This window comes from Mus musculus, chromosome 4 (assembly GCF_000001635.26).
Source record: "Mus musculus strain C57BL/6J chromosome 4, GRCm38.p6 C57BL/6J".
Lineage (NCBI taxonomy): Eukaryota > Metazoa > Chordata > Mammalia > Rodentia > Muridae > Mus > Mus musculus.
Window position 1 is genome coordinate 111,801,973 of NC_000070.6, and position 27,692 is coordinate 111,829,664.

Sequence of the window (27,692 nt, forward strand, 5' to 3'; positions counted from 1 at the left end):
TCAGATACAGTAAATATAAGTCTTAAATGTTACTGTGGTTTTGTTCTGATACTTGTCGTGTGTATAGGTTTTCAAGAATGCTTTTACTTATATTGTAAATATTTGTAAATATTGTTTTGTGGCCTTTCATCTTTTTAAATGTATTTTGTACAATTTTCAATTCTACATATACTGCAATAGCACAGGATCTTGGGAAGTTATTTTATCTGTATATACAACTTTGAATGTCTGTGAATTCTTTATGGAGTATAGTTAGAATTAACTTTTCAGTTATATTCCAGTGGGAGAAATAACTTCAGAGTAAATATTACTACTTGCATTCTCTTTCACCCTGCCTCAAGTTTTATGAGACCTGATTACACTCAGTAACCCCAGGTGACCTGAAAATTGTTATGTAGATGGACTTGGCTCATCCACCTGTGTCTACCTCAGGAGGTTTAGGACACTTGTTTCCTGATGAATAAATGTGTGTGCATAAGCTTTTTGCCAAAACAAAGTGAGTGTCTTTAATATTCAACATTGCCTGTTTTACTTTTGATTAGATGATTGGATGAAAGTAAGGCGCATTGAAAATAAATGGTGAATGAATTTGAACTCACCAAGATGAGTTAAAATTTTATTAATGTACTGTTTATGGTAAGCGTGATAGTTTTTTCCTACCAATGTATAACAGCTCTATTTCAATGCATTTAATAAAGAAGGGCATTCTTCTAGTTTTCAGCTCATATTATTAGAGGCACAAACGTTTTATTCTTTTCAGGACTCAGTAGCCCTCTTTAAATAAATGGCAGTCTTGGGTTTGGTTTTTCTATATCATTAGCGATATATTTGCAGGTGTTTACAGAATCCATTGAAGTCATGAAAACAGTATAAATTGCTGTTAAGTGTATATTATATATCCCGGGAAAAATTGGAATTTTGTCTAGGATTTGTATGTCAGCAACACATCTGCAGAAGCTTTTATTTATAGTATTAATTAAAATTATATTTTCTCTAAGATTGAAATAAGATGGTAACCCTTTGATCATGTTTTTAAATAAACAGATTAAAAAAACTTTATCAGTTTTAGCCAATGAATTCTTATTTTAGTGAAGGTGCTGTTTTCTTTTTACCCATTTAAAAAAATAAATCCAGAAAATCCCATGCCATAAAATGGTTTCAATTTTGAGTATAAGTATTTCAGAAGCGTATTTTTAAGTATAAATATTAATATTATAACTCCAGATTTGTTTTACACTTTACATTGTTACTAAAATAAGGCTTGAATATTAGCATACCTAATTAAAAAAGGAATTGATACCCTTTTAAATCATGCGCAAGTTGTTTTCATTGTGAATCATATTAAAACTTCTGAGGCAAGCATTTCTTATACCATAGCACAGACTAGTGGACCTAATCATAGTGTCTTTGGGGAGGCTCTAGAATTGCACATTTGCATCTCATATTTACACAATGGTCTTCATGTACTGAAATAATTGTTCTGCCAATCCACTGGCATAGGTGCACCTAATCTTCCTTTTATCTATGTGACAGATTAAATTTGGGATTATTTATTAAAGTGATTGTCGATTTATGTCTCTAAAGTAGATCCTTTAAGACATTCACTTATTTCATGATCTGTACTCTGTGTAATAATGTAATATTCTAATTGTGTTAGAACAAGCTGAGAATGAAAAAGGGCCAGATTTAAGTAATATATTAACATACTTCCCATTTCATAATAGAGGAGTTAACAATATCACTTCAAATATAAGCTATAATTAAGGAGTCTGGAAATTTTCATGATGACCTGAATAAAATAAAATACCTTAATTATATGAATGTCAGCTTTGAATTAAAGAGGAGCAGAATGAACAGAAGTAGATGCTTTCTTCCTTCTCTGACATTTTAAATCCCAATGTGCACACTCTAATTAAAGTCACACTTTTCTCATCTATATTTTATTATTTCACTTTTAAAAGTACGATTCTCATAGTGGATAGACAGGTGACATCACCTTTGTTAAGAAGGGGCCATTTTATTTGTATTTCAAAGGAATGGAAATGTGAGTAGATTTGAAATAGTATTTTCATCTCTTATATATAAGAAATCACATATAAAGCTCATGTGTTGAACGTAGCTTCCTGTTTTTTCCACAAAATTTCAAAGTATATTAAAATTTAAACAATAAATGCTAATTTTAAAGACATTGTACATGGAATTATTGTTCTAATGTGAAGGTTTACATGGTTATTTAGAGGTAAGTGCTAAAGAGTATTGTGCCAAATTCTTTTTTTTTTAAATTAGGTATTTTCCTCATTTACATTTTCAATGCTATCCCAAAGGTCCCCCATACCCACCCCCCCAATCCCCTACCCACCCACTGCCCCTTTTTGGCCCTGGCGTTCCCCTGTACTGGGGCATATAAAGTTTGCAAGTCCAATGGGCCTCTCTTTGCAGTGATGACCGACTAGGCCATCTTTTGATACATATGCAGCTAGAGACAAGAGCTCCGGGGTACTGGTTAGTTCATATTGTTGTTCCACCTATAGGGTTGCAGTTCCCTTTAGCTCCTTGGGTAATTTCTCTAGCTCCTCCATTGGGGGCCATGTGACCCATCCAATAGCTGACTGTGAGCATCCACTTCTGTGTTTGCTAGGCCCCGGCATAGTCTCACAAGAGAGAGCTATATCTGGGTCCTTTCAGCAAAATCTTGCTAGTGTATGCAATGGTGTCAGCATTTGGAAGCTGATTATGGGATGGATCCCTGCATATGGCAATCACTAGATGGTCCATCCTTTCATCACAGCTCCAAATTTTGTCTCTGTAACTCCTTCTATGGGTGTTTTGTTCCCATTTCTAAGAAAGGGTAAAGTGTCCACACTTTGGTCTTCGTTCTTCTTGAATTTCATGCGTTTGGCAAGTTGTATCTTATATCTTGGGTATCCTAAGTTTCTGGGCTAATATCCACTTATCAGTGAGTACATATTGTGCGAGTTCCTTTGTGATTGGGTTACTTCACTCAGGATGATACCCTCCAGGTCTATCCATTTGCCTAGGAATTTCATAAATTCATTTTTTTTAATAGCTGAGTAGTATTCCATTGTGTAAATGTACCACATTTTCTGTATCCATTCCTCTGTTGAGGGGCATCTGGGTTCTTTCCAGCTTCTGGCTATTATAAATAAGGCTGCTATGAACATAGTGGAGCATGTGTTCTTCTTACCGGTTGAGACATCTTCTGGATATATGCCCAGGAGAGGTATTGCGGGATCCTCCGGTAGTACTATGTCCAATTTTCTGAGGAACCGCCAGACTGATTTCCAGAGTGGTTGTACAAGCCTGCAATCCCACCAACAATGGAGGAGTGTTCCCCTTTCTCCACATCCTCGCCAGCATCTGCTGTCACCTGAGTTTTTGATCTTAGCCATTCTGACTGGAGTGAAGTGGAATCTCAGGGTTGTTTTGATTTGCATTTCCCTGATGATTAAGGATGTTGAACATTTTTTCAGGTGCTTCTCTGCCATTCGGTATTCCTCAGGTGAGAATTCTTTGTTCAGCTCTGAGCCCCATTTTTTAATGGGGTTATTTGATTTTCTGGAGTCCACCTTCTTGAGTTCTTTATATATATTGGATATTAGTCCCCTATCCGATTTGGGATAGGTAAAGATCCTTTCCCAATCTGTTGGTGGCCTTTTTGTCTTATTGACGGTGTCTTTTGCTTTGCAGAAGCTTTGCAATTTTAAAGTGATCAGATATGTAGGGAGAGGCTCTCAGGTACATGTCAAAATTAATAAGACTATTTTTAGACATTATAGAAAATTAATAGTGTAGCTGAGAAAAAGTATCTGAATATGTTCTTTCTCCTCATATTTGGCAAAGGAAAAATTAAGCTCATAAAATTGGGGGAAAATGTTGTTTCTTCCTGTTTTTAACAGTTTGTCTTTCTCACTCTCTCTCTTTCTTTTTGTACCCACAGATTCCACTCTGATTGGTGTTCACCTCCGAACTGTGATGAGATCCATGACCGGGTAAAAGATGTCTTGAAATCACATCAAGCTCATGCAAGACATTTATGTGTTAGTTTTTAAATTTTTCTCTTTATTGAAGACATTTTAATAGACTCCCCAAGCCAGCTGAGGTGCTTACAGGTTGTAATTCGTAGTTACAGAGGAGACAATGCATTCTCTGAAGGGGTCCCCAGGTTTCCTATGAGCAACAGAGGTTGCTTGGCCATAGTCCTATAAAATGCCTTTTGTTTATATTTTTATGTATTTTATTAATTTATTTATAGATTGTGTGTGTATGTGAACATGTACATATGTGCTATGATACATGTGGAGGTCAGTGAATAATGTTGCTGGATTCAGTTTATCAGTTTTCTCCTTGTACCTTGTGTCTTTTGGGGATCAAAATCAGGACATCAAGGCTGGAAGCAAGAGCCTTCACTGGCTGAGCTGTCTTGGGTCCTAGGGTTTTGTTGTTGTTTCATGTTTTAACATTAGATATTCATCATTTGTCAAAGACTATAAGCATTTCTAGTCATAATCTCATAAAAAGTCACTAAACAATTACTTCATAATAATCATTTCTAGGCTTTCATAATATGGGAACTCTTTGTTTAGTGCATTTTCTGAAGGTACATTTGATTTTATAGGTATGTGTGAGGTAGGAGATGTGTGGGGGGACTCTTTTGAAGTCAGTTGTCAGGCTAATTTACGTATCAATAAATATACAAAAGAAAAAAGAGCAGGTCAGATTTATTTTATGTAAGAGCTGTATATAACATTTTCTGAGATACAGTAAATGCAGTTATATTCATGGTAGAGGAGTCATCATAGTATAATATTTTTGTATTAGGTTTTTAAATTTCATTTATTAATTTTAAAACAATTGCTTGTCATAGTTTGTATCTTCTAAGTCATATTAGTCTTCTTTTACACAAAGAAAAATCTAGCATTTTAATGGTTTGTTTAAATTGAAATTTATAACCTGTTTCCATTTTTACTATTTTAATTATTCTATTTTCTTTTTTTTTTAATTCCTTAATTTTTTATTCCTGGTACCACTACCACAATTTACAGGGCAATATACCTGATGTAATGAAAAGAAAAAGACAAAGCTACAACAGATAAAAGACCTCAGGAATGTACATCTAATTGACACTACATTGCATTAATCAATAGCTGCACTTTTTGCAAACTGTGGCTATGACAGTCCTGAACAAGAAGGGTTTCCTGTTTAAGCTGCAGTAACTTTTCTGACTATGGATCATCGTTCCTTCTGTGGCAGATTTTTACAGTTCCTCTAATGCATTTGGGACGACTGTCTCAAAGTAACCTGCAGCTTTCCTGACAACTCCTCGCTCTCTCTCCTGCTAAGAACTGTAGCCCTTTCTGTTTTATTTTAAAACCTTCTGCTACCATATCCACCACTTCCACCTCCAGATCCATAGCCACCACCATAGGGACTGTCTGAGCTTCTTCCACCAAAACTGCCCCCCTTCATGGGTCCATAATTTGATTGTTGCTGTCCACTATAATTTCCAAAGTCATTATAGTTTCCACCACCACCATAGTTACCTCCACCAAAATTTCCTCCTTCATTGTAACCATCATAGCCTCCTCCTCCACCACCATATCCACCACCCTTCCATATCCTGGTCCACCACCTCCATAACCTCCTCTACTACTGTAACCAGGACCACCACCATAGTTGCCACCATCACCTCCAAATCCATTATATCCACCATCACCACCTCCATAACTACCTCTGCTGCCACCACCTCCACCACCATAGCCACCTCTTCCACCAAAGTTTCCTCCACGACCAAAGTTTCCTCCACCACCTCCAAAGTTTCCTCCACGACCCATAAAGTTGCCAGATCCACCTCCACGACCTCTCTGTGATCCAGCAGACTGCATCTCTTGTTTAGAAAGGGCCTTTTTCACTTCACAATTATGCCCATTAATAGTGTGGTATTTCTGAACAACAATTTTATCAACTGTGTCATGATCATCAAAAGTTACAAAAGCAAATCCTCTCTTTTTCCCACTCTGCCTGTCTTCCATAACCTCTATGGTTTCAATCTTGCCATACTTTTCAAAGTAGTCTCTCAGGTTATATTCTTCCGTATCCTCTTTAATACCACCAACAAAAATTTTCTTCACCGTTAAATGGGCCCCAGGCTTTACAGAATCCTCTCTAGAAACAGCTCTCTTTGGTTCCACACACGCCCATCAACCTTGTGTGGCCGAGCACACATTGCAGCATCCACCTCTTCAACACAAGAGTAGGTCACAAAACCAAAGCCTCTGGAACGTTTTGTTTGGGGATCTCTCATTACCACACAGTCTGTAAGTGTGCCCCATTTCTCAAAATGTTCTCTTAAGCTATCATCTGTGGTTTCAAAGCTCAGACCACCAATAAATAGCTTCCTCAGCTGCTCTGGTTCCTTTGGATCATGGCCCTCCATTTTGAGACCGGACTCGCCTCTTCCAACTCGAGTTCAATATTTATTCTATTTTCAAAACTATTGTTATTACTTGGCGCATTGCTCCAGCATAGATACATGGCAAATTATTTCTTTGATGACCTTTCTAATAGTATTGAGGCATGAAAGCACTGAACTTTTTGTATGTTTACTATCACGTATTTTATTTCTCTATATATAAAGTTGTTGTTCCTAAAATAACAATTATCTGCTTTAGGCTCATATATTCTCATTTATGTATCAGCAGTGAGAAATTGAGATTTTTAAATTGAAATCCATATAAGTTCCAGCATTATCAAGCTGAAGTGCTTAGATAAAATCTTAGCAAAATATATGTGGGCTGTGTATGGTGTTAATGGGCAGACACAGATGAAAGAGTAATAGTAAAAAGAGCAGTGTGTCAGGCTGACAGATGGAGGGATTGGCATTTGAGATTTCGATGACCTCTAGATCCCATGATGTCACAATTTAGCTTCTTTTCAGTGCTGAGAATGAGAAGCAGAGTCCTGAGCATGTTAGGCAGCTATTCTGCCAGTGCGCTATATACCCAGATCATTTGATGTTCTCTTTTTTGTTTTGTTTTTGTTTTTTGTTTTTTGTTTTTCGAGACAGGGTTTCTCTGTGTAGTTCTGGCTATTCTGGAACTCACTCTGTAGACCAGGCTGGCCTCGAACTCAGAAATCCACGTGCCTCTGCCTCCCAAGTGCTGAGACTAAAGGCATATGTCACCACTGCCCGGCAATGTTATCTTTCTTTAAAAAATATTTTTATTTTATATGTAAGAATATTTTACTTGAATGCATTTATTTATGTTATGTGTACGCCTGGTTCCCACAGATAGCAGAAATGGACACTGAATACCCTGGAAATAGAGCTACAGATGGTTGTAAGTCACAGTCTGGGTGCTGGGAACTGAACTAGGCCTCACTGTGAGAGAAGCAAGTGTTTTTAACTGTTGAGCCATGTCTCTAGCTACTTTTTGATGTCTTAATCAAAACTCCAGCTTACTTTTAAAAGCCAAATATTGGCAAGCAGATTCTAAAAGACACATAGAAAAGCAAAAGAACTTCTAAAATGAAATGAAGGATTAATGGCTCAGCAAGAAAAGGTGCTTGCTGAGGGGCAGAAACTACTAAGAGTTATCCTTTGAATTCCATCACATTTGTACTCATACACACATGTACACACAGATGCATAGGCACACAGATGCAATAAATAAATAATATAATGAAAAAGTATTTTTAAAGAATCTCCTATATGTATATGATGAAATATGATCATGCCTATCTTTTATTTCCATCTCTATCTCCTCCCACATGTATCTAATACAACTCCTTCCATCCTCATTTCTACTCCTAAAAACAAAAACAAGAAACCCTACTAAGTCCACATATATGTGTACTGTGCACGGGAGCATAGGAAACCTACCAATGGCTACATCTTCAGAAAACAATGATTCTCCCTTTCCCAACAATTATTCACTGTCTCTGGATAGTATTCACTGTACTAAACAGGAACAAAGCTGGGAAGCCCTCCAACCAGCCATGACAGTTGAGGACAGTATATCATTCTCTAAGCTGCAGACCTGTCAAATGAATAGAATGGACTAGAGACTCCACAGATTGACCTACATAAATTCTATAGATGATACTCAAGAAAGGTGCAAAGTCAATTAAATGGAGTCTCTGGGAGCCTTTGTCTCTCTCCCCAGTGTTGAGGTTACAATTGTACTACCACTCTTGGCATTACTTACCTTGGTGCTAAGAGGTTATACTTGGTTCCTCTGGCTTTCAAGGCAGACACTTCATTGACTCAACTGTCTACACAGTTAACACTTTGTATTATGGTCTTATAAACAAATTGTTCTGTATGAAAGCAAACCAAAAACCTAGCAGCAACAATGACAAAAAAAAATCCTCTTGGTCCACAACAGATCAAGAAATTTTATGTATTACAAGACCTTTAAAGGAAAGCACAGAAGAAAACATGGATAATTTAAATTTGGTGAGGAATTTTTTTGACATGCCACATCCAGTACCAGACAAAACCAAATTAAATTGGATCTTATAAAATGTATATGTTTCCCTTATGAAAGTCACTGGTAGAAGAATGGAAAGCCTTAGTCTGGGTGAAAATATTTTCGTGAGGTTGAGAGGAGAAGTAGGGACTAGTCAAAGTTCACATCACAAGTGATTATCATGTTCTCTTCAGTGTCATGTGATGTGAAGGTTTCTTCTCTGCGATGTTCTCACTTTAGTCTAACTTGAGAAAACATAAGACAAATCTGAGCTGAAAGGCTGTCTTTAAAACATGCAAGCACTGGGCTAGAGAGATGGTTCAGCAGTTAAAGGCTAGGCTCACAAGCAAAACTATAAAATATACACTCATCCAAATTACCAAGTAATTGGTCACAGATTAGAGAAGACTGAGAACTGGTGAATGATTCTCCATGGTATTCTGTTCTAAGCCCTTTAACAGCAAGAGGCTATTGTTGAGAAGACCAGAAATCCAAATACAGTGGGCAGCTAATGTATTGATGAGCGTTAGTTGTAAGTGGCCCTCAATGAAAGGAGTATTTCTGTGTATCATTCTGTACCATCTTTGTAAGTTTTAAAATTACAATTGTCTTCCAAATTTTAAAAGGTAAAACATTGAGTTTCATTTCATCCCTCTCAGTTTTAATAAAAGTTGCTGGGATTCCAGATTTCCTTCCCCTTACAGGCCCTGTGTGTAGTTTTTGTTGGTTCAGAATGGAACATACTTCTTTCTACATGGGCAGGATTTCTGCTTTAGTGCCTTCTCTCACTCTGCAGTTTCCAGTGCTCATCATGGAGGGTACAGTAAGCTTAGCTTTGTACCCATGGAGTCTCACTGGAACTTGATTCTTAGGTCTTTAATTTTGTCTGTCTAACATAGAGGATTACCAAACCCCTGCTAATTTCACTGTCCTCCAGCAGTGGACCTAGCAAACAAAGCGTAGATTCTTGGTATTTGTTCTGTGCTCAGAATCTATAGATGATCCAAGGAGAAAGCCAGGTGGTCCATTAGCTCATCTTTTTGGTTATCTTTTCTGGAGCTTGTCACTGCAATTATAGTTATTTGAGCAGTGTTTTGGTGCTTTTAAATAGCAGAAGAATTAATATCATCATTCTACTCTATCCTATACAAAAGTTGTAGACTTTTACTCTACTTCTTAAAATTAACTTAGTTTTGTATTTGCTCTGGTTTGACTTACTGGGATATAAGGATGCTGCTCATACCAGGCACTAATTTCAATACAGTCCAGCAGCAAATGGAGCACAAACTAATAATTACCCAACATTTTCTGCCTGTGTTCATTCATATAGCATCCCCTCCCTGAGTAGCTGTGTGCTCTTCACAGCACTGTGCAAAGCTTAGAGGCTCTTATAAAAATCAAATTTTCTCCCTGTAAGAAGCGTATGTAATGTTTTTAATAAACCACTGAATGAATATGAAATAGTAGAAAAGAAAACAGCGTGCTACAACATGCAATTAAGTAAGTGAATACAAAGTATAAGCATGACTTATTTTCTCAGAGAAAATGTGAAATTGGCATATAGCAACAGTAACACTTATTAGAGGTTGGGCCCATGTACACAGTCTATTTTTTTTTCTTAGAATAATCTTGTAAACTAAGTATTATTATGTAATAAGTAATATTTCAAAGATGAGAAAGCTGACATTCAGAAAGCCTGTGAGATTAGGTTTCACAGACACTGCAGATGTTTGTAACCAGGATTTGAGTCCAGGTAACATCATTGACCTTAGCCGCTCCACTCTACAGTGATGAATACTAAGTACATCCTGATACACATAAGCCCAGAGATGTGGTCAAGCTTAAGCATGTAAGAGCCATAGTTGAGTACATATTCCAAAATTGGTCAGTGTGAGTGAACACACCAGATATGGCTACTGGCATGTATGGCATATCAGTACTTTTTTTGTAAGAAAATTAATTTTGTAATAGTGAGTGGGAATTCTTGGTTTAGGACAACAATGAGAGTTTGTAATGAGACTTATCAAAGTAGTGTGATGGAGGAGAGGAATCAGTCCAAGAGGGTGTGTGATTTGCCAGGAAATATTGTAATTTAGATTTGATAGTTTGACAGTGAAATCTATGTCTAGTTAGAATTTTTTGAATTGCCACTTTATGCCAGAGACAAAACTAAGTGACATTTTTCCTTTTTTTTAAATTAGATATTTTCTTCATTTACATTTCAAATGCTACCCTGAAAGTCCCCTATGTCCTTTCCCCGCCCTGATCCCCAACCCACTCACTCCTGCTTCCTGGCCCTGGCATTCCCCTGTACTGGGGCATATGGTCTTCGAAAGACCAAGGGCCTCTCCCATTGAGGCTGATTAGGCCATCCTCTGCTACATATGCAACTAGAGACACAGCTCTGGGGGGGTACTGGTTAGTTCATATCGTTGTTCCTCCTATAGGGTTGCAGACCCCATTAGCTCCTTGGGTACTTTGTCTAGCTCCTTCTTTAGGGGCCCTGTGTTCCTTTCAATAGAGGACTGTGAGCATCCACTTCTGTATTTGCCAGGCACTGGCATAGCCTCACAAGAGATAGCTATATCAGGGTCCTGTCAGCAAAATCTTTCTGGCATATGCAATAGTGTCTGGGTTTGGTGGTTGTATATGGGATGGATCCCTCCAGGTGAGGCAGTCTCTGGGTGGCCCTTCCTTCAGTCTCAGCTCTGAACTTTGTCTCTGAAACTCCTTCCATGGGTATTTTGTTCTCCATTCTAAGAAGGAACAAAGTATTCACCCTTTGGTCTTCCTTCTTCCTAAGTGACATTTTATGCAGGGTTTGGAACAGACATTTGTGAAATATATTTGTATAATTTTCTCTTAGGTGTTGCAAGTGTTTATATATTTAGACTATACAACAAGCTTAGAAGGATAGCTCTATCATAAGCCTTTAATAAACCTTGATCTTTAAAATCATGTACCTCCTAACTGGTCTGGGCTTCCAGGACTCTATAAGTTCACAGACCCTCTAGAGTCCAAGTATTATGAAGAAGTGGACTGGTTCCCCAGGCAGACCAAACCCCACCATTACCTCTGCATTCTCCTCCAGCACCCCTGCCCTCTCCCTGACACACCCAGAGATGGCCTGAAGTAAATGCTCAAACAGATGAACCCAGAGCTAGATAGTTGGCTCAGTGACTGCACTTGTTGATCTTAAAGCTGGTCTGGGTTTAGTTCCCAGCACCCACATCATGCCTCACAACCATTTGTAACTCTGGCGGAATCCAACACCCTCGTTCAATCTCCAAGGGCATCAGGCACTCATAGCATACATACATACTCTTATAATTAAAATAAAATAAAATTTTAAATGAGAGAGACAGAAAGCCAAAGTAAAGGACAAATTAGCAGAAGATCCACAAAATTTTCTGCTGAACCTGAGCCTCTAAAGCAGGAGCTAAGGCCCTGCAGAGGAGAGAGAGAAGATCCCTGAAGGGGGGAAATAGGAAAAAACAACCTTTCAAACACATAGATGCCAAAACAGAGAAGGTACACATTGCTGGGGAGCTGCAGATGCCAAGGGGAAGGTATAGATTTCATACCTGAACTTATGCACAATGAAGACTGAAATACCATTTACAAAGTTATCTAAAGATACAGAATTTGGGTTTTTAAAGTGTTTAGTACACAGAACACTTCATTGTTTGGAGAAAATGGTGCATGTGTCATTAAAAGTAGCTCCTGAGCCTGCCCAATTCTCTGGCTGTTTTTGAAGACTCACAGAAGGGACTCTATTGTTACATACATGGCCACCAACGTACAGAATGCCTTGTTATATGGGAAAGCCCAAATTCATTTTTATTTTCTCTTCCTCTTTACCAACATAGATTTAAGTCTCTTAAAAACAGGGCACTGTGTGGACCTGACCCCCAAAGCACTCTGGGCTTTTCAGCAGCATCGTATGTGTTTGCTGAGGTACTTTATTTTTGTTTATTTTCAGGGGCACTTTATTTGGATTTTTAGTCATAACAGTGTTAGACCCGTGGGCTTACCCGTTTATGATGATGATCACTAGCTGTCCAGAACACACAGTGTGAAGACAATGCATGTTTTTAAAGCCTCACCCCTACCTCTTTGAGTTAGAAACGTAAGAAGCTCAAGTGTACTTATGTTCTTATGTTCTTATGCCTGCTTGCCCAGTCATACCTAGTACCCGGCTCCTCAGTTGTCTTCCTTATGGGCTACCTAGATGAAATGGCATGATTTGAAGGAATATAAAAGATATTCCCCCTCCCCCTTTTTTGGTGTGTGTGTGGGGGGGGGATGGATTTCACTAAAGGCTTCTCTAGAGCTACTCCTGCCATTATGTCCATAGGATCAATATTTCATTTACTTTAAATTCCTCATAATAAAGCTATTTTTAGGTTTTCTGTGTTTTTTGTTTTGTGTTCATTGATGTTTTGCCTGGAGATAAGTCTGTGCACATGCCTGGTGCCCTTGGATGCCAGAAGTGGGCACTGGATCTGATGGAACTGGAATTAGAGATAGTTATGAACCACTGTGTAGGTGGTGGGGATCAAACCTGAATCCTCTAGAAGAGCAGCAGGTGTTCTTTAACTGCCAGACTTCCTCTTTAGAGACATCACATTGTCTCTAAAATAATGTCCTGTCTCTTTTAATGCTCTCTCACCTCAAGGAGTGATCATTATGCCCAGGGTTGTCCTCTCTCCTATTATTGCTTATTCCTGAAAAGTCATTTTGTGCAAGCTACTTCCCACAACCAACCAAACTTTGTCTTCTCTCACACTTCTAACAGACCAGATTTTGCCTATTAACACCTCCAGACTTGACTAATGAGTTTTCTTTCTCTGTGTGTGACTTGTTGATACGGACTTATTTAGTCAGATACTGTTTGTCTTTCAACTATTGATTTTATTAATGCTCCAATGAGCTCAACTCTGACCAAGATAGGAACCTCTTCAGGTTGTTTCTTAAGTCTTTTATCATTGACCTAAAAAGCTCATTTGGACCATTTCCTTACTTATTTCTCAAGGATCCAACAGATGGTTGGAACTGTGGTATGCATCTAGGTCCTCACTAATTTTGTTATTAAAATATTCTCAGTACTGAATACCAAGCTATCACCAAAGATGAAATTGTTGAGAATAATTCGTTTTCTTATACATGCTGCCAGACTTCCTCTTTAGAGACATCACATTGTCTCTAAAATAATGTCCTGTCTCTTTTAATGCTCTCTCACCTCAAGGAGTGATCATGGTGTCCAGGGTTGTCCTCTCCCCTATTAGAGCTCAACTGTTTTTTCATCCTCCACTTTCCGACAATTTTGATTGTTTATATTTTTCAGAGTATGTTCTATAAGATCCTTAAACAGTCTCCTTTATAATCCTCATGTAGGGTGTTGAGTGTAAATATTAATTTAACAACTGATTTTTATTTAAGTGTCTTCTCCGGTCATTTTATTTGCCTGAAGTGTTTTAATAGGTTGCTATAGGTGGACTCATTGGACCAGTGTTTGTGAATTTTGGTATTTTATCTGTAGCTTTTATGTCATTAGTTTAGGTGCATATAAAATTCCTAGGTTACTATTCGCTAAAGATATTTTGACCTCCTTGTAATTTTTTTATAGCAGGTATTCAAAGGGAAGAGAGAGGGGGGAGTGTTTGAAGCTTATTAATCACATTCAGACATTGTACTATTTCTTTATTGAGGGCTGTTTTATGGTTTCATTATATATTTTAAATTTTTATGAACATGTTTATAATTCTTTGTCATTTTTTCTGTTTCCTGGCCTTTGAGTTCTTTCTCAGGAACTTCTGTGACAATATGTTGGGTCTAATTTTCACAGATGCTGCTTAGTTTTTGCCAACTTAACAAAAAATGTAGACTTATCTGGGAAGGGGGAATCTCAACAGAGGCATTGCCGCCATCAGATTGGCCTGGTCATGTCTGTGAGGCATTTTCTTGATGGTTGATGTAGGAAGGCCCAGCCAAATGTGGGCATGTGAGCTCCTCCCTCGGCTTCCATCAATGATAGACCATAACGTGGACACCAAATAAACACTTTCTTCCCCAAGTTGTTTTTAGTCAGTGTTTTATCACAGCAAAAAAAGAAGCAAACTGGACACAAAGTGATACCAGAGAATGGGATTTTGCTGGAATGGATATGACCATGTGGTGCTTTTGCCTTGGAATGTTCTGTGGGAGGGAGGTAGAGGAGGATTTTGAAGAGTTGGACTCAAAAATCCAGTTAGTGCTCCAAGCACAGTGAGCTGTTCCGGCAACGTGGAAGATAATGCAGAGGGAACTGAAGGCCGGCTTGGTGATCTTTAAGAGAATCTTTGGGGCTTTTCATGAGATATTTTTGACCATGAATCTGAGGAACTAAAAATCTTTGTTCCACTGGGACAATTGATGCTACTTAGCTTGGGCTAACAAAAAAAAAAAAAATCAGTTGTGACTAATTAATAAGGGAACAGTATCACTGATGTCAAATTTCTAGGAAGTTTTCCCCAGAATTCAGCACACAGAACTTGTGGTCCGGAGCAGCTTTAGGCTGCATCTCAGGCTGACAGCTGAACATGGCATGTAATTTGTAAAAGTCTCAGACCTGCTACTGGTTTTGAAGGCATGAAGGGATCTGGGATTGCAGCTGAGGCTTGACACCCTTGGCAGGGTCAGGGTCCCTGCGGAGAGGCCATCAGGCCCTCAGTGAAGATGCAGCACAGCTACAGTGCAGACCTCGGGATTGGAAGGATGCTGTCTAGCTTTTTGTTTGCTGTCTTTTCCTCTCTCACCAACTCATGGTCTTTCTTTGTGAAATTATTTCTTCCTAAGCGTTTTACTGTTTCACACATACTAGGTAAGCACTCTACCACTTATATTTTTATCAATACTTTTCTGAAGTTTCAGAGACAAAATATAATTTAGTGTAATTTTTAAAATAATTTTATTCCCCCCAAATATACAGTACAGTTTCTGATATATCTTGGCTTTCTTTCTCTTCCATTTGCATAGAATTTTAAATTTTCTTTCCTCCTATTTCTCTGTTTAATTTGGATTCTGTTCCCAGGTGTTATTTTACTGTGTGGTTTTATGAAGAAAGGAAACTTTGCCTGTTAGTTTTGAGAGTTAATAGATCCCAGGTGGCTCTAGTTCCTGTGGAATTTCCTGTGACTCTGCGCTCACCGCTGGAGGAGTTGGAAACATCTGCCTTTGGTGGCTACCCACAAGCTGATGCACTGAGCTTCTGAGACGTTTGAAGTCACCAGGTGGATGCCACCTGGTTCTCCCCTGCCTTTTTCTTCACAACATGTCGACACCAGCCTCCTTTGTTAGTTTAGGTGCTATACTAACAGGCTGTTTTGTCACATCATTTCATTGTATGTGTTTCCTATGGAGTTTTAGTACTATTATTTGGGTAGTTTAACTTTTTACCTCCTTCATATGTATTATACCTCTTTGTGCAATAGAATGAATATTAACAAAATGTACGGTGTGTGAAACAGCATCCAGGTCAGTCACAACATGATTGGTACCCCCAGTTACTCTGGGTAATGCCTTAGGGCCCTTTCCACCAGACACCAAAGTATTCTAATATATGACAGTATCTAGATGAGTTTGATATGGCTTTGAACTTTCAACATTACAAAATTTTATGATTTCATGTCTAGTTTCTTTAGCTGATCACTGTGTGTGTAACATGAATATCTTCACTTTTCTTTTTTTTCACAGATTCAGCAAATTATGTTCCCCAAGCAAATTCTTGGGATCTAGATATGTTCATTCATTTACATGCTATCTAAGGGCATAATAGCAGTATTAAGAATTGATCTTTTACAAAGGATACCTCAGTCAGTCAGCTGTATTTGTAATTTGAGGCTAATGCTTAATATACTGCTATACACAGTGTTTTGATGTACACACACTTGATTGAAATGTAACTAAGAAGACGTTGTTGAGGGACAAAGAATTTGGATAGTCATGTGTTTAATACAATGTGTATGTTTATGTTTCTATACAATGTATCTGCATATGTATAAATACACACAACTTTATATATGGAGAAATGAGAAAAAAAAGCAGAGGAGAGGAGAGTGGGAAGGAGAGATCTTGGGAATGAGATGAACTTTACATGAATCTCATTTATGTTTTACATACATCTAAATATACCTAACACCTAAAGATGATTGTATAGAAGAATCTAAGTACTTTTAAAATCTTGACTTCTACTTTGATTTGACCCATTTTATGAGGACAGTGTGGAATTTTCTGTTTGTGACACTTTGCTGACACTCACTTTGAATCTTGAAGCATTTTGAGTTTTGGATTAGGAATTTGCCTTTTGATTTTGAATTCATGATTTTCTTATCCATGTTGTAAAAGCTGAGATTAGGTGCTAAGCCAGCTCAGCTTGCTCAACCAGGGCTTATTTAGGATTCTAGCCCATTATTTCTTCAAGCATGCCTTTTAAGAATACCATGTCTTACTTTTTGAATGTTGAACTATATTTTTAGATCTTTTGATTCTATTTCACAGGTTTCTTAAATTTTTTTAAAGCTTTTGTGTTATTTTAGTAATTTGCCTTTATGTCTGTCTGTGTACCACTGTGTGCCTCCTGAGGCCAGAATGGCATGTCAGACTCCCAAGAACTGGAGTTTCAGACACATGTGAGCCACCTGGGCATCCTGGGTACTGAAACTTGGTCCTCTAGAAGAACAGCCAGTAATCTTAACCGCTGAGTCATCTTGAGCTCTGGGCTTTTTGTATTTATCATTCTGCTTGCTTTTATTATAGCTATTTATTTTGAAAATTAATTAATTCTGATTTTTAAAATTTATTTATTTATTTATTTATTTATTTATTTTTACTGATTCCAGTGTGCTGTTTACCCTTCCTCATATATCTTCCTGGACTCATACCTGAAATTTTTAAAAATGTATGTCATTTTTCAACATACCATCAATTTTCTTGATTATATTAATCACAAAAAAATAATTTAAAGTGCCTTTCTCTATAAGTCAGTATTTAGAATATGTTTGTATTTGCATCTTTGTCTTTTTTTTCTTTTTCTCTTTAGCAGTGACAGTACCCTGGCCCTGGGTATTCTGCTTATTTTTAGATATAGTTCTGGATATGTTTAAAATGTTTTCTAGTTTCTTCATGAAGAAGGGGTTTGTTTTCTCTTCTAGGCAGGTGGCATTAAGGTCTAAATACCTCTGATCCAAAAGGGATCTGGTTTCAGTCTATTTTGAGTTTTGATAAATTCAAGTTTATCCTTAGGGTCCTAAACGGTCCCAGCTCATCTCTCACTGTGGCATTAGCCCCCACTTTAAATTACAATCATTGGGCCTTTACTAATACAATGAGGCATTTCTTTCCTGTTTGTGAGAGGTGGTAAATTGACATTTGACCATTTGGAGAACTATGGACCCAGGGGATACTTGATTCTGGAGAACAGAAGGCTTAGTTTTTTACATCTCATGCTAAGAAGTTATTTCCATGGCGATATTTCAGTCAGTTTTGTCCTGCATATGTGATGTGGGCCATCGTGAGTACAACATCACCCTATAATGTCATAGCTACCTTACTTTATATATAGTAAAATAAATGTATAATGCATTTTTTTCAAGATAATGCTGAGACATGTGACCATATTTGAGTCTCTCCTGCTCATTGTGATACCTTTTGCATGGCTAATTGAATGGTTTCTATCTTCTCTATTCAGCAGCTGCTGCTATGACTGAGATCAGCTTCTGACTGCTCTCAGAAGGCAGGTGTCCTTAGGTGTATGCTCCTTGCAAGCAGTCAGGTATAAGTTCAGCATCCTTTTGAGGACTTTAGTGCTCATTTGCTTTCTATCAGTCTTTCTGGCAAAAGTTTCTTTGAGGTACCATGATTATAGGGCATGTTTTCTTTGAATTTTCAGACATTTTGGGGTTAGCGTATTTGTTCCCAGTCTGTTCAACTTCAGAAGCCAACAAACATCTTGACAATTTTTGTATGTTTGAGGACTTTCTAGGCTTCAGTTTTAATCTCTGTTTGTGGGTTTCATAAAACATATTTCTCCATCTGTAGAAATTAGTCTTTTTTTCTTTTCTTCATGCTAGGGCTGGAATTTTAATCTGACTAGTCAGTGTCTATAGCTCATAAACACCAATGGGGACACTGAAGTGTCAACAGTACTGCAAGGGTTTGTTTCTTGGGATAGTGTGTCTCAGTTTTGTGATCCCCATCTCTAAACAACACAAGATTGTTGGGGACTGCACTCTGCTTTCCAGGTGGTTTTATTTAGCTTTATTCCCTGATGTCTCGGGAATAAAGACATTTGAGAATCAATATATGACATGTTTTGGAAACTGGTTGCATTCATAAGATGCTATAGAATTTAAATGTTGTCTTCTACCTTGTACAATCATAAGAGAGTCTTCACAATTTTTCTTTTCCTAGCACTAATCATTTTTCAAACGTTAGCTGTTCAAACTCAGCCTCTAGTCCATACACAGATCTTCAAATGCTTCAGAAAAAAGAGAGGTGTGCACTGTGGATCCATTTTTGAAAGGATTGTCTCTTAAATAGTGTATCATCTGTAGTCTTCATTTTGCTTCTAATATCCTAAAAATTATTTATTTTTCAGCTTTCCTAGTTTTCAACAGAAATAGCTGTTTACTATAAATTATCCCATCTAACCCCAATTTATATATATATATTTTACTAGGGGTTTTGTGTCTCTGTGGTTTTTACCCCTATGGCTATCATATATTATCACAACTTTACTGGCTGATCATTTTATCTTTCTGTAGATTAGAGGTCTAACAAGGGCCATACCTGGCTAAATTCTAAGTAATTGTTTTATGCCTGCATTTCAGTCATAGGTGCTAAATGTGTAAGTGGCCTTTCTGAGCACACTTCCTAATCAGATGCTCTGGCTATGTATATATACATGAAATGATTATTCCTATTTGTATGCTGATTGGTAATGCAGCCTGTTTTGTTTCTTTGGTCAGAATTGCCCATCATGCTGTCCTTGATCCAGATGGGCAATGCTCTGTGGTGTTAGTGAAGTGTGCTTACTCCCTCAGAGCAGCCCTCCCACTTATTTCTTCACTTGTCCACCTTTCTAACATGGCTGGATGGCAGTTAAGAAAAAGACCCAATGGAAAGTTTGAAAATAAGGGATTAAATATTTATCATTTAAGCACAAAAAAACCCTAATTTAATAATTGCAACAGTAGACAAAAATGTTAAAGGGAAAAGAAAGTGCCAGTAGAAACATATGGAATTATTCATAATGGTAAGACCTAAAAGCCTTGACAACTAAAATTATATGTACTTTTCCAAAAAGTTTTAACTTGGTTGTTTATTATTCACTGGTATTTTGGTAATGCGTTTTCTTACCTGAAGTGGATGGCCCTTCCTCTGTCAATGCTGCTCCTTGTGGGTTTCTGTAACCTGCTTTCTTTACTGTTATTCATGTTTGCCAAGGAGTGAGAAGTGATGGCTAAGGTTAGACCATTACTTACTAAGAAAGTATAGGAAACATGCATGTGAATTTACTGGGGCACTGCAGCTTGCAAAACCAGCTCAGATGACCTTGTTTCCAACACCCTCAAGTTAAGAATGTGAACTTTGCCTATGTATGTTTATACCAATTAACTCACATTTCAGTTTTTTCTGTTCTGGTTTATTATTTTGGCTTATTTTCAGTAAATCATTTCTTTTGCAAGTCGTGGATGCCTGCTTGCATCTGTGTAATTTTTTTCAAGTATTAGTATTTATGTCTCAGAAGGTAAAAGTTTATATAAAATATGTATAGCTTTATTAATTTACATATCTTGTTACACCCACTACTATTAATTCCATACTCATATAGTATTTACTGAATGCCCAGTCTTTGCTAACTACTACTAACCAAATTATAATGTGCTTTTTTTGAAACATGTATATCAATTACTATACAAATTGAACAGGTTATATTTAGAATTATATATGCATATGCATACATGCATGTAGCAATTATTAATCAAAAAGAGGCTTTGGTTTTGAAAGAGAACAAGTATGGGCGTGTGGGAGGATGTGGAGGAAGGAAAAAGAAGTAGAAATGATGTAATTATAATCTCAAAATGTTACTGACAGATAATGCCTTCTCAAGAGTTTGTTTCTTTCCTCAGTTGTCCAAGCACTTGATTCAGTCTCTTATAGAGAGGCAGGGGAGACTAGATTCACTACTACTATGTTGGAAGCAATGTGAAAATTAATGGAAATCTTTTAATTTTTCAGGATGAGAGAGACCCAGAGAGAGAAGACGAACTGGAACTGAAAAGAAGTCTTTTATATAGAGACTCTGCTTATGACAGTGACCCTGAGTATAGGTATGAACTTGTTTCTGTGTGTGGAAATCTTTTTCATAGCTAGTATAAAAATGACCCATTCCTCTTTTTTTTCTAGATTTAAATTTTATTTTCTTAATTAAAAGTCTGTATGTCTGTATGTGGATATGTGTATGTGAGTGCAGATGCCTTTGGAGTTTGAAGACATGGGATCTCCCTAGAGCTGTAGTTTCAGGTGTCTGTGAAGCATACAACATTGGTTCTGGGAACTAAGCTTAGCTCCTCTGCAAGAGCAGCAGACATTCTTTTTTTTTCATTTTTTATTAGATATTTTCTTCATTTACATTCAAATGCTATCCCGAAAGTCCCCTATATCCTCCCCCCGCCCTGCTCCTCAACCAGGGAATGACAGGTTTCCTGGCCCTGGCATTTCCCTGTACTAGGGCATATGATCTTCCCAAGACCAAGGGTCTCTCCTCCCATTGATGGCTGAGTAGGCCATCTTCTGCTACATATGCAACTAGAGACACAGCTCTGGGGGGTACTGGTTAATTCATATTGTTGATCCTCCTATAGGGCTGCCGACCTCTTTAGCTCCTTGTGTACTTTGTCTAGCTCCTTCTTTAGGGGCCGTGTTCCATCCAATAGATGACTGTGAGCATCCACTTCTGTATTTGCCAGGCACTGGCATCACCTCACAAGAGATAGCTATATCAGGGACCTGTCAGCGAAATCTTGCTGGCATATGCAATAGTGTATGGGTTTGGTGGTTATATATGGGATGGATCCCAGGTCTTTCTCAGCTCTGAAGTTTGTCTCTGTAACTCCTTCCATGGGTATTTTGTTCCCCATTCTAAAAAGGAACGAAGTATTCACATTTGTTCTTAATTTTTTTTTGAATAGTGTAATTTTCTGGCTTAATATCCACTTATCAGTGAGTGCATATCATGTGTGTTCTTTTGTGATTGGGTTGCCTCACTCAGAATGATATTCTCCAGATCCATCCATTTGACTGAGAATTGTTTTTAATTGCTGAGTAGTACTCAATTGTGTAAATGTACCACATTTTCTGTATCCATTCCTCTGTTGAGGGGCATCTGGGTTCTTTCCAGCTTCTGCCTATTATAAATATGGCTGCTATGAACACAGTGGAGCATGTGTCCTTATTACCAGTTGGAACATTTTCTGGGTATATGCCCAGAAGAGGTATTGCTGGATCTTCCCATAGTACTATGTCCAATTTTCTGAGGAACCGCTGTCACACTGCTAGTGTATGCTATCTCCAGTTTCTTTTTGGAGGCACTCAGAGCTATGACTTTTCCTCTTAGGACTGCTTTCATTGTGTCCCATAAGTTTGGATATGTTTCTTCATTTTCATTAAACTCTAAAAAGTCTTTAATTTCTTTATTTCTTCCTTGACCAAGTTATCATTGAGTAGAGGAGTGTTGTTCAGTTTCCCCGTGAATGCTGCCTTTCTATTATTTATGCTGTTATTGAAGATAAGCATTAGTCCATGGTGATAGGATGAATGGAATACTTTCAATAATTTTGTATCTGTTAATTCATGTTTTGTGACCAATTATATGGTCAATTTTGGAGAAGGTACCATGAGGTGCTGAGAAGAAGGTATACCTTTTTGTTTTAGGATAAAATGCTTTGTAGATATCTATTAAATTCATTTGTTTCATAACTTCTGTTAGTTTCAATGTGTCTCTGTTTCGTTTCTGTTTCCAGCATCTGTCCATTGATGAGAGTGGGGTGTTGAGCTCTCCCACTATTATTGTGTGAGGTGCAATGTGTGCTTTGAGCTTTACTAAAGTTTCTTTAATGAATGTGGATGCCCTTGCATTTGGAGCATAGATATTCAGAATTGAGAGCGTATCTTGGAAGATTTAACCTTTGATGAGTTTGAAGTGCCCCTCCTTGTCTTTTTTTGATAACTTTTGGTTGGGAGTCAATTTTATTCGATATTAAAGTGGCTACTCCAGCTTGTTTTTTTGGACCATTTGCTTGGAAAATTGTTTTACAGCCTTTCACTCTGAGGTAGTTTCTGTCTTTTTCCCTGAGGTGGGTTTCCTGTTAGCAGCAAAATGTTGGGTCCTATTTATTTAGCCAGTCTGTTAGTCTGTGTCTTTTTATTGGGAAATAGAGTCCATTGATATTAAGAGATATTAAGGAAAAGTAATTGTTACTTCCTGTTATTTTTGTTGTAAGTGTTGCTATTCTGTTCTTGCAGCTGTCTTCTTTTAGGTTTGTTGAAGGATTACTTTCTTGCTTTTTCTAGGGCATAATTTCCCTACTTGTGTTGGTGTTTTTCCATTATTATCCTTTGAAGGGCTAGATTCATGGAAAGATACTGTGTGAATTTGGTTTTTTCATGGAATACTTTGGTTTCTCCTTTATGGTAATTGAGAGTTTTGCTGGGTATAGTAGCCTAGGCTGGCATTTGTGTTCTACTAGGGTCTGTATAACATTTGTCCAGGATCTTCTGGCTTTCATACTCTCTGCTGAAAAGTCTGGTGTAATTCTAATAGGTCTGCTTTATATGTTACTTGACCTTGTTCCCTTACTGCTTTTAATAGTCTATCTTTATTTAGTGCATTTGTTGTTCTGATTATTATGTTTCGGGGGAATTTCTTTTCTGGTCCAGTCTATTTGGAGTTCTATAGGCTTCTTGTATGTTGGTGGGCATCTCTTTCTTTAGGGAAATTTTCTTCTATAATTTTGTTGACGATATTTACTGGCCCTTTAAGTTGAAAATCTTCATTCTCATGTATACCTATTATCCTTAGGTTTGGTCTTCTCATTGTGTCCTAGATTTCCTGGATTTTTTAAGTTAGGATCTTTTTGTATTTTATATTTTCTTTGATTGTTGTGTCCATATTTTTTATGGAATCTTCTGCACCTGTGATTCTCTCTTCCATCTCTTGTATTCTGTAGCAGCAGACACTCTTTACTGGAGAGCCATCTCTCCCGTCTAGTTCACTTTTTTTCATCAGTAAAGATTTTCAGTAAAAATGCATTTAAAGGCTAGGGAGATGGCCTTGTAGAGTCCTTCCAGTGAAAACATCAGGACCTGTGTTTTTACTCCTTGTACCCATGCTGTGCCAGAAAATTGAAGCAGTTGTGCACTTGTGTTTGCTGTCCCAGCCCGGTGGAAGCAGATGCAGAAGGATCCCTAGGGCCTGTTGACTAGGTAGTGTGGCTAAACTGATGAACTCCAGATTCAATGACAGACCTTGCCTCCAAAAATAAGGGGTAAAATTATTGAAAAAGATACCATACATTGACTTCTGCCTCTACACACACATGTCCATCCATTTGCATACATGTACACATACACATTCACACACACACACACACACTCAAATAGCCAAATTGTGATGATTCATTTCCTCCTGTTTAGGATTTATTTGACTGACCAGCAATCAATAACTTTCATGATATATTTATCATAAACTAAAAAAAGTTTTTATAATATTAGACAAGTAAATCTTTTAAAAATAATATAAGAAAATATCCATTCTTTTAAAATTTGAGGGATTTTAGAAATAGAAATATTTTTGAAAAGTTATACTAGCAAATTTTATTGTGAAAGTTCAGTGCCAATGGCTATAAGATGCAGAATTTAAAACTATGAATCATGGGTAGCTGCAGTCCTCATTGCTGCTATACCATGGAGTACTGAGTTTTTCATCATGAAATTCCTTAGGGACTGTGCTCCATGAAATATAATTAATTTCTTTCTATCTGAAGTTTGCACCAAAATGATTTTAAACATTAATTCATTTGTTCACGATTTATGAGAGATTCTAGATTGCCTCAAAGTAAATAATACTGTGTTTAGGATTGTGACGTTTGTGATTGCACCTCTTCATAGACGTCATTTAAGTCTCAGTTTGCTCAGAGCTGTATTTCACAAGTAGGAGTTTTACTTGTTTCTTCATTTTAAATTTTTGAGAAATTTTTCATGTATGTAATGTGTTTTGAACAAATCTATCCTCATTCTCTTCCCTCCTATTCCCTATCCCCCACTTCCCTAAAATCATACAATAGATATGGGCCTTTTTGTTTAGGTAATCATAGTTGCTGAGAGGTGAAGGAACAGCCATATCCTGTCCCCAAATCAGCATTTCCAAGCTCTCCTCCCTGGGTTCCAACTGCTTTGATACCTATGATATTCACCGAGTCTTGAATGGCGTGGTTGGAGAGTGGGGTTGTGAGATACCATGCACAGCTAAGCACTCAAAATTACTAATGCTCCCTACTTTGACCAGTTATCACTCTGCACTAACCAGGACCCACTGCAAAAAGAAGTTTCTCTGGCTAATGCTTATAACAACAGAAATCTATAAGCATAAATATCTGAAAGTCAGTTTGACAGTGCAACTAGATAGCAAGATAGTAAAAGTAGGTTTCCCTTAGGGCCTGTGGCCTTCGTGGTTAAGAACTTTTAGTAGGTTTTCAGTGCCAGGCATGAAGTTATCTTTGTGGATGGGGATCTCATATCTAATCAGAAAGCAGTTAGTTGCATCTATAACCATCATGCCCCTTTGCACCAGTGGGTACACTTAGCTTGCAAGTTGGTATTGTAGCATACAGTGTCCAATGCTGGGCGAGGCCTTGGTGTCTTCTCCCCCAGCATCCTTCATAGTACCTTATGCATGTGTGCTAGCCATTGGGGAGTTTCCAAGTCAGCTGAGATCGGTTTATTGATATCCTGAATCTTACTATCTTGCTATGTATGATATTGTGAGATTACTGGGCATACAGAAAGTATTTAGCTCAATGCATCATATCCATATCTTTGTTCCAAGTAAATACTGTACCATGCACTTTTTATGTATTCTCTTGAATTGTACAAACAATTAAGTAAGAACATAATTAAAGTGGAAGAAACTAAAATATTAATAACTGAAGGTTCCTGAGCATACAAAGAATTCTGGCTTTAGAAGTTCTGTTCTTATACTGACTATGCCACTTTATCTGTGCTGTTTTAATTTTAATTATTTTAATTTTAATTTTTGTTTTTACTACAAGGTCTCTCCATATAGAGCAGGCTGGCCTTGAATTTACAAAGACTTTCCTGCCTCTGCCTCACAAATTCTGGATTAAAAGTGTGTGCTGCTATGCCTGGATTCTGTGTTGTTTTTACCTTGCTTTTAACCCTTAACACAGGGTTTTGTTTTTTTTAAATTTTATTCTACATAGTTTCACATTAACAGTTTATCTTATAGAAAGTCAGTCTTGAAAAGCAAAGTCTCAATGTGTTTCGTTTCTCACAGCCCCAACAGATTATCACGTGTCCATAAACACTCAGTAAATGTTCGAATTCACAGTAGTGCCTCTAACTTCATTTCACCATTTTAACCTTTTCTCAATACTATTTTCTCAGCTCCTTTCAGCGGCCGCGTGGCTCTTTCCATTTGGATGATGGCGAATGCTGGTCCAACAGAGCAGCCTCTTGTAAAGGGAAATCCCACCGACCCGTCTTTGAGAACAGCATGGACAAGATGTACAGGAACTTATACAAAAAAGCCTGTAGTTCTGTTTCTCATACACAGGAAAGCTTCTGAGACCATCTACCATAAACTGTATAAGCGTCCATGTCAACCTCTCAATGAAAGCGTTTGATGTGATCTGTATTTGTACGCCTTTCTTTAAAACAGATGTTCACTGAGTAACAGAGTTGAACCCAGCATATTTCTTCAAGTGGTAAATTATCACAGTCCAGCCTTTATTACAGAAGAATGTGCTGTTTCCAATGTCAAAACTCTATAATATTGTCACAACTTCCAATCTGTGACAAGGCTATCTTGCCACATGTGCTCCTGTCACCATCGACAAACTGAAGAATAGGTTCTTTCTAGAATATTCTTCCAATTTTATACCCTTTTAATTTTCCACCTGCTTGGCTGGTTATCTTATTTGGATAATATTTAATTAGTATTAGCTTCCTGTTCTCAGGAATGAGCAAAAAGATGTTCTCTGCAGAAACAAATTTTAATAATTTAAACCTGTTCTAATATTATCTACTTTTTGCTCTTAGAAGAGGCTATTGTATTTCTTGGGTCCTAAAAACTGGCTTTCTTTGTAAAGCTCACATATGCACTCACTCCTTCTTTAGAAGACCAGCTGAGTTACCTGAATGACTAACAGATAGATTTGTTCACTAGGAGAGACCATGAATGGTCATTCATGTAGCTAATATTTTAGTGTTGGATTATTTGCAATACTTTCTTCCAGGGAAATACATTTTGATGCAAACAGAATAATGAAGCAGCCTGTGTTAGTAAGCATGTAGAAACTAAAAATAAATAATTGAAAATAAAAGAATTATATTGTAATTTTACCTCTGGTATTTTCATAGGTATCACAATGACCCAGGGAACTAGCATCCACACTTTAAAGGGAATGTGGTGGGATAAAAATAACTCAGCAGGTGTCTTCTAGTAAACACCCATAAACCTGGTCATGGATTGATAAAATGTGTGGCTCCTCCCCCTACCCACTCCCATGAAGCCAGTTGCACTTTGAAAGTGCAAAGAAAGCAATGAGCATTGAACAAGAGTGAAGGGAGGTAAAGTAAAAGTCATAGAAGTGAGACTCTGCTGCAAGCTCGAGGAGCTGACTACAAGGCAGTGCTTTCTCCTTGACTCTACCACTTGTTAATTCAACTTCTTTGATTTAAAAAGAAAAGAAAAACTTGGACTCACACTCTGTTTAAATCTGAGAATAAATTATGGCATACCTTTATGTTATGTCAAAATAGAACTCTTAAACATGTCAAGGCATCTCAGTTTGGCAATCTGTACTATATCAAAAAGAACATCATGGGTAGGCACATGCATCTAGGCTTCCATCTGACCTCTGT

General features: G+C 37.5%; 1 protein-coding gene and 1 pseudogene across 6 annotated transcripts in view; one reads left to right on the top strand and one right to left on the bottom strand.

The window, feature by feature from the left end:
• Window positions 1–27,170, top strand: part of Spata6 (spermatogenesis associated 6) — a 109,192-nt gene extending 82,022 nt beyond the window's left edge. For 4 of the 6 annotated variants that reach the window (XM_006503347.4, XM_006503348.4, XM_030253731.1 and 1 more), the window contains 3 exons: window positions 3,959–4,058; window positions 20,769–20,860; window positions 26,214–27,170. In XM_006503347.4, the coding sequence (XP_006503410.1) occupies window positions 3,959–4,058; window positions 20,769–20,860; window positions 26,214–26,394 (373 nt within the window). In that variant the 3' untranslated portion in view covers window positions 26,395–27,170. The remainder of the gene's footprint in view (window positions 1–3,958; window positions 4,059–20,768; window positions 20,861–26,213) is intronic. The other 2 variants (NM_026470.3, NM_001357231.1) reach the window with 1 other exon arrangement.
• Gm12960 lies at window positions 5,114–6,511 on the bottom strand (annotated as a pseudogene).
• Window positions 27,171–27,692: the final 522 nt, after the last annotated feature.